This window comes from Chamaea fasciata, unplaced genomic scaffold, assembly GCF_029207755.1.
Source record: "Chamaea fasciata isolate MVZ Bird 193981 ecotype frontalis unplaced genomic scaffold, bChaFas1.0.hap1 SCAF_5, whole genome shotgun sequence".
Taxonomy (NCBI): domain Eukaryota; kingdom Metazoa; phylum Chordata; class Aves; order Passeriformes; family Sylviidae; genus Chamaea; species Chamaea fasciata.
Genome location: NW_027094090.1, coordinates 2,647,450 through 2,660,072, shown reverse-complemented (window position 1 = coordinate 2,660,072; position 12,623 = coordinate 2,647,450). Strand labels below are relative to the sequence as shown.

Genomic DNA, 12,623 nt, shown 5'->3' with positions numbered 1-12,623 from the left:
GCAATAAAGGCTCAAAGGAACATCTCCCAGTGGTCCCATCCCGTCTGGGCAAAAATCCACCACCCCCAGCAGGTACTCACGTGTTGTGGAGGACACACCACCCACAGTGGGGGTCTCCCGAGCCCAGGCACTCGCTGCAGGTCTCGTACTGGCTGCACGACTCCACGGGCACCCTGGTGAGCTGCAGGAGGAAAAGGGGACAACCTGTCAGGCTTCTCTCTCACACAGCTCAGAATGGCTCAATGGACATGCCACCCTCCCTGTCCCCTTCCCCTGGTGTTGCTTTTTATGTTCTTTTTCTGCCAGACTCAGGATTAAATGCTCAAGACAGTATTTTGTGTTCGGACTCAGATGTTTATTAACGCCTATCTATGTTACAGTCTCACAAGCTGTGAGTTCCAGCTAACAAAGTAGAAAATGGCTCTGTGTCTATCTCTCTACAAGACCTTTTAAGGCTAAACTGTCTAATTATGAAATGATACCTAAATTATTTTTACTTTTAACCCAATAACCAACCACCCCTGGCCCGCAATGTGGACTTTTCTACCCAATTACAAAATACCACCCAGATCCATGAAAAAGAAGTTGAAAAAGAAGGGCTCAGCCTACGCCCTGAAACCTCCACCTTGCTTTATATATATATATATATATATATTACTATATTCTAAAACCTTAACTCAAAGTTTTCCATTCTGTGATATCACACACTTCTATTCAAACTCCATGCCCATAATCCCAGTGCTGTCACTCAATTTTGGGAGTCTTTTCCAAGGCCTCAGGTCAAATGCAGTGTTTTCTTAGGGGTCAGTGCCTGTCAGCACAGAAAGTCTGGAATTCTCAGTGCCCAGAGTTCCAGCACCCACAGGATGTTCCCAGAGGAATATCCCTGCAGTGCTGGGCAGGCCTGGGGCAGGCAGAGGGATGTGGATGATTTGCTGCAGAGCTCAGCCTGCTGCAGTCCCTGTCCACATCCTGCTCCAAGTCCCCTGTGGCCTTTCCCTCTCCCTGTAGCCCTTCATCCATTGCCAAATGACTTCACTTGCAGGATTTCCCGGCAATCAGCAAAATCAGGCAGGCTGTGGGGATGTCATACCTTGAGATTAAATTAATTTGTTTCAACTGGACAACAGGAGATCTTCTGCAGCAAGTTAAACTCCCTGGATCTCGTTGATCTCCCTGGGTTTGGACTCTGTTGCTTTCTGGCTTCCTGTGAGAACTGAGGTCTTGTGATGTCTTTGCCTCCCTCCCATGACCTCCTGCCACCACCAGTCCCCACTGCCACCACCACTGCTGGTCCCAGAGAAGCATTAGCTCCACTTCCCATTGCATCTTCCCAGCCATCACTTGTCCCATCCCATCCCTGGAGAGGTTCCTCCCAGCTGGAAAAGGACAAGGGCTGCCAGGCTGGATATTTTCTTGCTGTAGCCCTGCTTTTGCAGCTCAGAAGGCATTAGAGTAAGACCTGAAACACCCACGTACTGCCAAAATAACGCATTTTATCATCTATTTTTCTTTCTTTTTTTTTTTCCTTTTTAATTAAAGCATTTCAGCGAGAGGTTTCAAAGGTGGAAGGGACTGCCCAGCCTGACCTCCTGTCTCACAGACCAATGCTTTTGATTTCTCTCAGCTTCTGTAAGTCCCTCGCAGCTTTTGAAGACAAACACACAATTTGGGCCCAACGACCTGATAGTCCCTTTTCCAGTGAATAAGCTTCAGAGGGCCTCTGTAATATCCAGTCAATTGCTGGTGTCTTCACCCCAGTTCCTGTCAGCGAGGAGAGTTTATTCCCTCAGATGATAGAGTGTGGTATTATCCTGATGAAACGCTGCTGAGAGCTGCCAGCTCTAAACTGCAGAACAGTTACTCCTGACAAATGATGAGGGAATACACCTGGATCCCAGGGACAATTTTTTTTACTTGGCACAACAAACTCTCCTGAGAGTTCGAGCTGTGGAGTGACAGACTAAGATCCATCTTGATTGTGTCTGTAAATGGACCAAGAACTGGCTTTTTAATTTATTATTATTATTTTTTTTTAATTCTAATATAAATATATATCTCAGGCAAAATTCCAGGGATGGAATTCCATCTAAGGTATGAAGACCTTTTCTGGTTGCATCAGAAATCGGTTTTCTCACCCCTGCTCACAAATCTCATTTGATAATCTATGAGCAAAAGCTGAACATGTGCAGTTTTGCCTTTGGCAAGTGACAGAAGCTTTAGAAAACTTCAGGTAGAAACACGATGGGGTTTATTTACCATTGCACCTCTGCCTGTGCCAAGTCACCCAGAGGAACCAACTACGGCTACTGAAAGACTCTAATGAAAATGTGAGAATGGGGGGGGAAAAGTCTCAAACAAAAACCAACACAAACTCACTTTTCTCAACGGAATCTATTGCCATGAGCATAAAAACAGAATCAGAACAGACCACCGAGCAATAAAAGTTATAAGAACAAGACAGGGAGGGAGTGATTCAGACCTCTCTAATTATGGTGGCCTTGGCAGTGGTGAATTAATGGCTGGATTTGATGATCTTAAAGGTCTTTTACAAGATCCTACGATTCTTTCAAGAAGTTTAAAAATTAAGATTGTTTGGCCATGAATGAGGTTTTTCCACCTTCCTTAAGCTTCTGATCAGGAAGGTATCACTTATTCATGAGGAATATATTTTATCCTTCAGGGTTTCACCCAATTAAACTTGTTGAACCCAATAATCTGTGTTGAATCCAAATCCCAAAAAGACATAATTTTTTTTACAAGATACCAAAAGGTGGAGACATTATAATTTATTATGCCAGCCATTCTCACCTCTCATTTCCACCTGAGAAAAATGTGTTGTGAGTCATTTTATCTCCATCACGTCAAGCTTGGCCATGTCTGCACTGTGGCCACCAGAGGACTTGAAGAAGAAGCAAAATAATTTAGTTTTGAAAGACTCTAAATCTGCCATTCCTCAATGCAGATGCAATTCCCACCTGGTAATTAGAATTTTGTGAGCACAGTTGGGTTTGGCTCTGCAGTTCCCACCCAAACCACCCTCAGTTTGACATATGGTGCTGCTTGATTTATCCTCATTAGCTCCAGATAGTTCCAGCCAACCTCAATCCTGAGCCAGTGTACACCTGTCTGATAGAAGTGAGCCTTGGTAAAGAAGTTTTGATCAGAAAACGAACTTTTCCAACACCTGGTGATCCTGGCTTGAATGTTCAGAGTCAAAATCCAATTGTGGCTTTGTTACAGGTACAAGAAAGATGTCCTAGAGGACTGAAATTTGCCATTTCTTGGCAAATTGCTATAAAAAGAGTAGGTAAAAGGTGGTCTCTGTATGCTTTATTCTTATTCATTAATTAGCCATCAGATATCCAAGCTCACTTTAGTGGCAGGAGGAACCTACTGGGAACCGAGATCTTCATCTTTGCAGAAATGTTTTCTTTTCAGTGTGTTTGAGTACATTTTTTGTGGGATAAGTGTTGTTTTTAGGAGCACACCTGCCTTGTGCTGCTGTCCCAGAGCCCACAGGGATGTGCCATGAGCTTCCCACGTCCCAAATCCTGTCAGTCCCACCAGAGTGTGTCCCGTGTCACCGTGTGCATCATTCCTACCCTAAAAGTCCTTTTAAGAGCTCACCTCTAGCAGCTTTATTGTGAGATTAATTAAAACTGTACCATGCTGATAAATGTCTTGGGCTGGAAGTGTCAGACCTTCCAATTAATGCAGAAAGAAACCACAAAAAAACAAAGGAGCTGCAGCTGAAAGAAAAGCCACCTAAGGGTCGTCTGCTGAAAAGAGAAAGAACATCAAGCAAATAAGGCACATCAGAGGTCTTATTTTCCTTTTTGGAGCATAAACTGTAATTAATTCAGCTCAGCTTTCCACCTTGAAGGGTTTGAGAGCTGACTGTGTCCCTCCAGGGAACAGCCAGCTTTTTTGTGCTGCTACTAAAATATCAGCAAAAGGGAAGTTCATGCAGCCTCCCAGTTACAGAGCCTTGCCATTATTCACTTGGATGAAGGGACTCAGGCAGTGCTGGAGGTGGAAATTTCCACGGCAAACCAGGCTGTGGTTACTCCTTCCACCCTTTCTCCATCCTTGGAAAGCCTGACAAACTCTTCAAGGTGATTTCTCAGCCTTGGTGAGGGTCCTTACCCCTGGTTTTTCATGGGAGTGAAACCTGGATTCGACATTTTGCAGCAAATATCACAGAATCCTGGAATATCCTGAGCTGGAAGGGGCCTGCAGGGATCATTGAAGTTCAATCCTTAGCCCTGCACAGGACAACTCCAAGAATCCACCACCTGCCTGAGAATGCTGGCCAGATATAACCAGGGATTCAGCAGGATTAGAAAAGGAAAATATCCTTCATTTTGGGGCATTAGGAGCCAGTTTGGGATAATTTATATTCCTGCAGTCGTCACAGCTTCACTGATACTTTGGCCTTGCTGTGCCAGAGCAATATATGGATGTGAGAGCAGACTGCTGTTGTTCTCAGGGCTTACATCCCATATATTAGGAAAATATGTGATATCAGGAAAAGGTTCTTCCCCAGAGGGTGGTGGGGCACTGCCCAGGCTCCCCAGGGAATGGGCACATTCCAAGGCTGCTCCAGGAGTGTTTGGACAATGCTGTCAGGGATGCACAGGGTGGGATTGTTGGGATGTCTGTGCAGGGCCAGGAGCTGGGCTGGATGATCCTCACAGGTCCCTTCCAACTCAGGATATTCCCTGATTCTATCCCCACATCTCCCCATTTTATGAAGGAGAGCTGAAGCTGAAAGTGAGGTCTCAGCAGCAGAAGGAAGAGCTCTCTCAATGTCTCTGGAGGTGTGGGTTTATGGCAGCTGAGCAAGTTTGAGGAGGAGGTTCAGTGAGGGTAAAACACCTGCTCAGTGAGCACCAGGTTTATTAAGTACAACATATTTAGGCTCTGACTTCACAGGAATATTGAAGATATGAAGGTAAGGTCCCTGTCCACACATCTGGTGGACACCCAGGAGCTGCTGTGCTTCCAGAGATCTGCCCGTGGCAGGGCAGAGGGACAGGTGATCCCTGACCCAGAGTGAGATGCAATCCCAGAGCCAGGGCTGGACAAGAGGAAGGTGAATCTTGTGTCCTTCTGAAGAGCAGAAAAGGAACAATGAGCAGGCCCAGCTGCCACGGCTGCAGCAGGATTTGAAGAGATATTTCACCTCATCAACGCACTCATTCACTGGTCCCCAAAGAAATCATTCATGAGATTCTGGCTCACAAGGACATCTTAAAAATCTGGCAAAATCTGCAAAGTGCTGGGTGGTTCAGAGCTCAAGTGCTCCTTCAGGGTGTTTCACACACCACCTCGCTTCACCTCCTGCCTGAATTCCAAACTGCAGGTTCTCCAGCTCCCAGCCTCCCTTCCCCTCCCTATTTCTAGTATGAATGAGTTACAAAAAGTCATTTAAAACAAAATGATTGAGTTTTTTGGATCTGATAGACACTAACAGCTAATCCTGTTAGAAATTTGGCTCCTGCTTCTGCCCTTATACATTCACAAAAGCTCCTGCTATGTGCTCAGTCACAATTTTCTGGCTCCCATTTTTTGCCTTTTTTATTTCAATATACATTACTTCTTTTTCCCCCTTAAACTGCCAACATTCTGGTCCAAACCTGAATCATTGCTCAATCTCTGTTGTTATAATTGGATGTTAATACAGTGGCAGGATTTATTCAGTCCGATGGACTAAGTTAATTTAAATGTACAAAAAGGCATCTTAAGTAGCCAATTTCCTTCCCAACAGTCAAAAGATACATTTCCAAAACACTGAACAGTGGCTCTGTCAAGCCATGTGGGTTCTGTGAATGCTGCTATCTCTCGAGCCTCAGCCAGCCCCAAAAAAACTGCAGAAAGATTAAGAGTGGAGCTTATTTGATTTCAAAGGCCTGAATAGAGTGTTCATGATAATACAGTTTATTAAATAGAGGAAGGCAAAAAAAAAAAAAAAAAAAAAAACCCACCTGAAAGAACCACAGGTTGAAGCATTTCTGCACCTTTAACAGTCAGTGAGGGTGTTCAGTCACCTGCACAGCATCCCAAGATGCTGATTTTATTCTCCCCTGAATTATGGACAAAGGGACTTGGATTCCCTCTGTCATGTTTGATATCCTGTGCCTTATTAACTGACCTACAGACCCAGTAAAAAAAAAAAAAAAAAAAAGCAGGAACAGGGAAAAGCAAAGCCCAGGGAGCTGAAGCACATTTACCCTGATGAGAAGCAGGACTCACACACAGGGAGATGTCAGGTTGGTGGGAGAGGAGCTGCTCCTCTCCTGTGGGGATGGAGATGAGGATCTGGGTTTAATTCCAGCCTGTCACTTCTGCAGGATAAGCACATAACCTGCCAATCCCACTGGGACAGGGAATGTCATTTCTCATCAGACACCCCCAAGCTCTGCCTCTTCCTTGTAGCCCTCTTCCCAGTAAATCCATGATTACGTCCTTGGAAAACTGGGGGCTTTAATTAACAGTGTTAATTGGAAGCAGCAGTAGCTGTCAAGGACAAATGACACAATAATTAAAGTGGGGGTCAGTGTCCTGCTACATGGCAGGGTAAATATCCTGATCAAATATCCTTGTTCACCAAGGACCCCCAACCTCCAGCTGTGTGTTTGCTGTTCCTCCTCCTCTCCTGCCTCTGCTCTGGGCACCTTCGGTGAGGGATTTCTCCACTCTGGCATTTCCAGAGCAAATCCTCAGCCACAACCACACGACTCTCACACCAACAGAGGTAGAGCAAGAAGAGGAATCGAAAGATTTGATGCCCACAGCCTCTGAGGCAACAGCTCCAGCAAACTTTGAGGTGAGGTTGAGTGTTGGCAGCTGCCATCAGAAGCTCTCAGGATGAGATTGTTGCTCCTACAGCAGTGAAATTTGCTTTGAACACCTTGCAGTGCAGTTCTTCTCTTCATACATCCCCTGGCAGGACCCTGCCCTGCAGCTGGCTCAGAAAACCCCTCAAATCAGGGGTTTTCTATGTAAACCATGCTGGGCTTCATTTCTGATCTATCAAGTCTGTCAGTCTTGCAGCTTGTGGGGAACAGCTCTGTCATGGCAGGTGTGAAAAGTGAGGGCTTTGCCTTCTCACTAAACTCTGTCTGCAACATCAGAGTCTAATTCTAAGCTAGAAACTCATGCTCTGTTGAAGGAGAGACCTTTTGCAGGGCAGGATTTGTCTGCTCTCTGTTTCAGATGTCAAGCAGCGATGAGATAAATCACACCCTGGATGTGCCTGTGTCTGTTCACTGAATATAAAGGAGTCTGGACAGCCAGGTCAGGTGGAGACATTTACAATGTACGCCACAGTCACTGGGTGAGGTGACTCACCACACCAGTGCCACACTTCATTTTCTGCTCTTCCTCAAATTTTCTCACTCAAATATGTTCAGGCCTCCCCTCTTCCTCATCTCAGCACCAGAATAACCAATTCAAAATATATTTTCTTTAATTTCTTGGAGAGTGCTATAGGAAATCCTCTGTGTTCTGTAGCTTGTAAACCATCGCAGAGCTCCGAAGCCCTTGTGTGGTGAGAGGGGCTGTGATTGAGCAAGAGCCTTTTCCCATCTGCTCCGTCACACAGCCCTCACACCAACCTCATCCCTGCTCTCTGTTCTGGTGGTATTTACTAGGGAACAGGCAGATAGCAAAGATTATCCCAGTCCTTTTCTTTGAGGTTTGGCAGTTTCACAGTTTTCCCTTTACAACTGCACAGCCTCCACCCCGTGCCATCCCTTCTTCAAAGAATTCCTCCTCTCCCCTCCCAAAAACATCACTCCAGGAGGAGCAGGGGGCACAGCATCCTGCTGGGAGCTTGGTTGGCATCCTGGAGGTTGAAAAGTGTTTCACACACTCAGAGGTTCCAGTTCAGATTTCCACCGAATTCACTCATTTTTCCCTTACCAAGATTGCCAAACCCGTCCCCAGATGGGATTGCCTCTCACTGGCACAAGGCAGGGCAATCTTTAAGTTTCCTTGTCAAAATCAGAGTCCACCAGCTCAGAGGTGTGGAAGGAAAGAGAGAGGTGATTTTACCCAAACCTGATGAAACCAACCACCTTCTTCCCCACCCTACAAAGCATCAGCTCTGGCCGACTTCCTCTGCCTGCAGCATTCCATCCTTGTTTCTCCCTGCTGCATCCAGGTAGCTTCACATCCCCCCCTGCCTTGTTTACACTAAATCTTGATCCCCTGGTCAAGTGTTTCACTCTGTAAACTGTGAAACAAATGAGGTTTGGCTAAACATTTGTGTTCAAAAGCTTTCAAAAAAGAGAGGCTCATGTCACAATTAATGCAGGGCCAGCCCAGGCTTAATGAGAGCTGGTGCCTGTGTGGCCACTGGAGCGTGGCTGCTGAGCAAGGGAGAGATTGTTACCCAGCTCCAAAAAAGGCTATATATAGATTTAATTGGGACCTGTGAAGTTATTCGTGCCACTGCAATGGGTTTGTCAAAGCCCAGCACCCCTTGAAGGCTCCTGCTGGAGGCTTGAACAGTTAAAACACACAGGGAGAAGTTAAGAGTTGTTTCTGCTGGTGATGGTGCTTCCCAGGTCACGTTGTTCCACTGTCCTTCCAGATCTTCCCACCACAGAACCAGAGAAAGGCCTGGGTTGGAAGGAGCCTTAAAGATCACCTGGTTCCAACACCCCATCACGGGAAGGGATCCCTATCCTCAGTTATCAGTGAGCATCTTCCCACAGATTAATTCTCCTCAGCAGCCCTCTCAGGTATCTTGTTGTGTCCATTCCCACCAACTCAATCCTGTCACCGCTACAAATTCCATCTTTACACGTTTAATATCTCCCTGGGATGTGGAGTTCCATCCTAATCCTCATCCAACTGCCTGGAGGAACTTTTCTCCTCTCTCTCCCCCAGCACCCTGACCTTCTCCCAGGTTTCCGGCTCCACCACTCCTGACCCAGGAAGCTCCTGAAGGTCTATGTTGATGAAGCTCCCTTGTGCAGGATACAATCCCTGCCAGCACCATCAGGCTGCAGGAACTGGGGCAGTTTGATAAATGCCCCTTCTTCAGTTACAATCAGATTTTTAATCCCCCATAATTCCACACAGGAACAGCTGTACTGGCTGGGACCAACACCCCTCATATCCCAGTTCCTTCAGGCATGGCCTAAAAGGAAAGGATAGGACCAGGGTAAACACATTTTATGTCCCCAGCAGCTGCCCAGCCTTTGGCTATTTTCATGCAGGGGAACTTCTGCATCTTGTCTGTCTCTCCATCATGACCCAAAGAGCTATTTATTTATTCCTTTATTTTGGTTTAGCCTTGAAATTGCATTGTTGCATCCACAGCATGCTTTGCCGGGGATTTCCACAGATCCAGAGCCCGCTGTTTGAAGGAATCACCTGCTTTCATTTGTTCAGGACTTGATTTTTCAACAGTTTAATTTCATGCCCTGTAATTCTTGTATTTGCAGAGGTGTTGAGCAGTCAGTTCCTATCCATCCCCTCCAAAGTTTGCCAATTTCTCCATATCCCCCAGCTCACCTCCTTTAAGGCTGAGGAGCTCCTGCTTTTTCAGTCACCTCCCACATGAAAACCACCCCCTACCTCTGATCACAGAATCATGAAGGCAGGGAAAGCCTGCCGAGGTCATCGAGTCCAACCCAGTCCTGCCAAGGCCACCAATGACCCTGTCCCCAGGTGCCACATCCACACGGCTTTGGAGCACTTCCAGAGATGGTGACTCCACCACTGCCCTGAGCAGTCTGTTCCAATGCCTGACCACCCTTTCCATGAAGGAATTTTGCTAAAATCCAATGTAAACCTCCCCTGGCCCAGCCTGAGGCTGTTCCCTCTCCTCCTGTCCCTGTTCCCTGGGAGCAGAGCCCGACCCCCCGGCTGTCCCCTCCTGTCAGGGAGTTGTGCAGAGCCACAAGGTCCCCCCTGATCCCCCTTTTCTCCAGGCTGAGCCCCTTTCCCAGCTCCCTCAGCTGCTCCTCATCAGACTTGTGCTCATCTGTTCTCTTTCAACCATTTATTTACCCTTTTTAGCCACACATTGGGCAAAAGGAGAGGCCACGTGGTGTCTGAGGTAATCTCTTTGTAGCCTTCACCATCTGATCTCACCAAAAACGATGAAACCACTGCCTTTAGCAGGGTGTCACTTCTCAGTTTGAGGCACAGGGCTGTGTCCACATCCCTCAGCCTCATCCCAGGTGACAAACACAACACATCAGATTGACCTGTGATTGTTTTATCAGAGGCAGGGGACTCGTAAAACTTGATTGCCTTTAGCTGAGTGAGTGTGCAGTGGCACTGATCTTCCCACAGCTCCCCAGAGCCCACATTTCTTGCCACAAAAAGGGGAATTTGGATTGCTCCCAGACCCCTTCACACACAGCCCACTCCAAATTTTCTCCTCATATCACTACCTCCTCTCCTGTTACGCCTCACTCTCCATGCAGTGCCCCCAAATCTCACTGACAGGAGCTCCGCAGGCAGCATCAATCAGAGTGATAACGTCAGCTGAAGAGTTCTGAGGTCACACTGGTTAATCTGCAGCCCAGAATCTTCAGATGTGAGCCAGGGAGAGCCGTGATAACGGTTGCTTACAGCTCTTCCTGAGCGCACACTCACCAACCCAACCCTCAGCCCCAAAATTGGCGCTTTCAGGGTGATCACAGCACCTCTGCCTCTCCAGAGCTCCCACCACCAGCGGCCTTCCTGAGGGTTTTGTTCAAGAGTTAAGCAGGATCCAGGGAGGAAACGTGAATCAGGCTCTTCCCAAGCCCTTAAATTTATGTCTCAGTTTATTAAAGGAGAGAAAAGCAGACAGCACTCCCTGCTCAGCTGGCGCCTGTGGGAGGCCTCAAGGTTTGGGGGGTAATTAGTGCTGCCAAAAGAGGCAGAGATGCAGGCCACTCTTTTGGGGCACATCCATTTGTCTTTAGATGTCCCTGCTGTTTGTTTCAGCGTGGAAATAGAGGGAAGAAGAGCCCAGCAAAGCTCAGCTCCCTCTCTGTGTGGTTTTAACTCACAAAGGAGGGCTGGAATTGCAGAATTCCTACTGAGTGCAGCAAGGGATGCTCCATCCCAGTGCCCGTATTTCAGTGGATGAAGCACTACATGTGTTTTCCCAGTTTTCCAAGGCATTCATCTTGCCATAAAATGAAAGTCCAAGGATATTTAATTCGGGGTTCATATAAATGCATAACTTTTAAGAACAGAAGGGACCACTACATCATCTGTCCTCACCTCCTGTACGTCACAGGCCACTACCCACCTACTCTTAGGCTGAGCCAGATAATCTGGATTAAGCTGAAGCATCTTGCCTTAGAAAGACCTCCCATTATGATGTGAAGATACCAGGAAAGGGAGAATCCTCCAAATGGCAGCTTGTCCCAGCACTTAATCACTCACACCATGAAAAGCTTGCACACGCCTTGCTTTTCATGTGAATTCATCAGGCCTTGGCTTCCAACCACTGATCTTTATTTTCATTTTCTTTTCCAGGTTGCAAAGCCCTTTAACCTGCTGTTTTCACCCTGTGAAGATGCTCAGAGATCCTGATCAAGTTATTCCTCAACCTTCCTACTGATGCTTTAACACTGAGATGCTTTCAAATCCCATGAGGACCTTCCCATTTCCTCCAAATCATTTTTGTGGGTCTTTAGTCCTTCTTTTCCCATCCGGCCACAGAGCGTGACTACAGCTCTCCCCGCACTCCTCCAAGGGTGCAGGATGATGTCAACCTGCTTCTAACACAGGCCAGATGAGGGAAAAAAAAAAACAAACCAAAAAAAACCAAAAAAAACATTTGGAAGGATGTGAAGAAATGGGCCCCTCTTCCATTTCAGTCATTGCTTTCTAGGACTTGTCTCCCACTTCCCGGTCTGACCTAAATTCCTTCCTGTGAGACAGCAAAGTTGGTTTGTTTTGTCTGAGGGAGCCAAAGTCGCCCAACCGCTGTGCCCTGGTCGTGGTTAATGCTGAGCTAATGGTTGTTCCACTGAATATTTTATCTGTGGGATTTAATATCAACCTCCCGCTCATTCATGAAAGTTTTCAATAGAATTGGGCCCAATATTGATCTCTGGAGAATACTACCAAGAAAACCCTCAGGCTCTCTGAGAGCTGCCAAGTATTAAGCCACTTCAGAGACCTCTTCATGCTATTTTTAGGGTTTGGGACTTTTTTTTTTTTAATGGGAACAGGCTGTGGAGTTGTCTCAAGCACCATGTGGAAAGGTAAAGACAGGACATCCACAAAGAAATCTTCATTATTTCCTTCAAGAATGGATCACCTATTTCCTCACAGATTGAAAAACATCCTATTTATTCATAAAACCATGTCGTGCAGATGCCATTTGGCCCAAATCAGGAGCCTCAGATTTATTCAACATTCCTTAATATTACCCCTTCCAGCCCTCAGGAATCATTAGAGCAGGAGGCTGGATGCTCCTAAATCATGAATTTATTCCCCAGCATTTTAGATGTAGGATAACTCAGGTCTCAGGGGTGCAAGGTCATCCTCACAAGAGCCACGCATTAACCAGTGCCTGTTTATTGTAGGTTTACACTGAAACTCCTTGGTGAAGAGCCCAAAGTTAACCAGGATCAACCTGGGCACTGGGAAAC

The 12,623-nt window shown here is 46.5% G+C and overlaps 1 protein-coding gene across 1 annotated transcript in view; it reads right to left on the bottom strand.

Moving 5' to 3' along the window:
- Positions 1-12,623, bottom strand: part of PLXNA4 (plexin A4) — a 420,747-nt gene that overhangs the window by 160,356 nt on the left and 247,768 nt on the right. Inside the window, exon 4 of the mRNA XM_066182659.1 lies at positions 81-181. Coding sequence (XP_066038756.1) covers positions 81-181 — 101 coding nt within the window. The remainder of the gene's footprint in view (positions 1-80; positions 182-12,623) is intronic.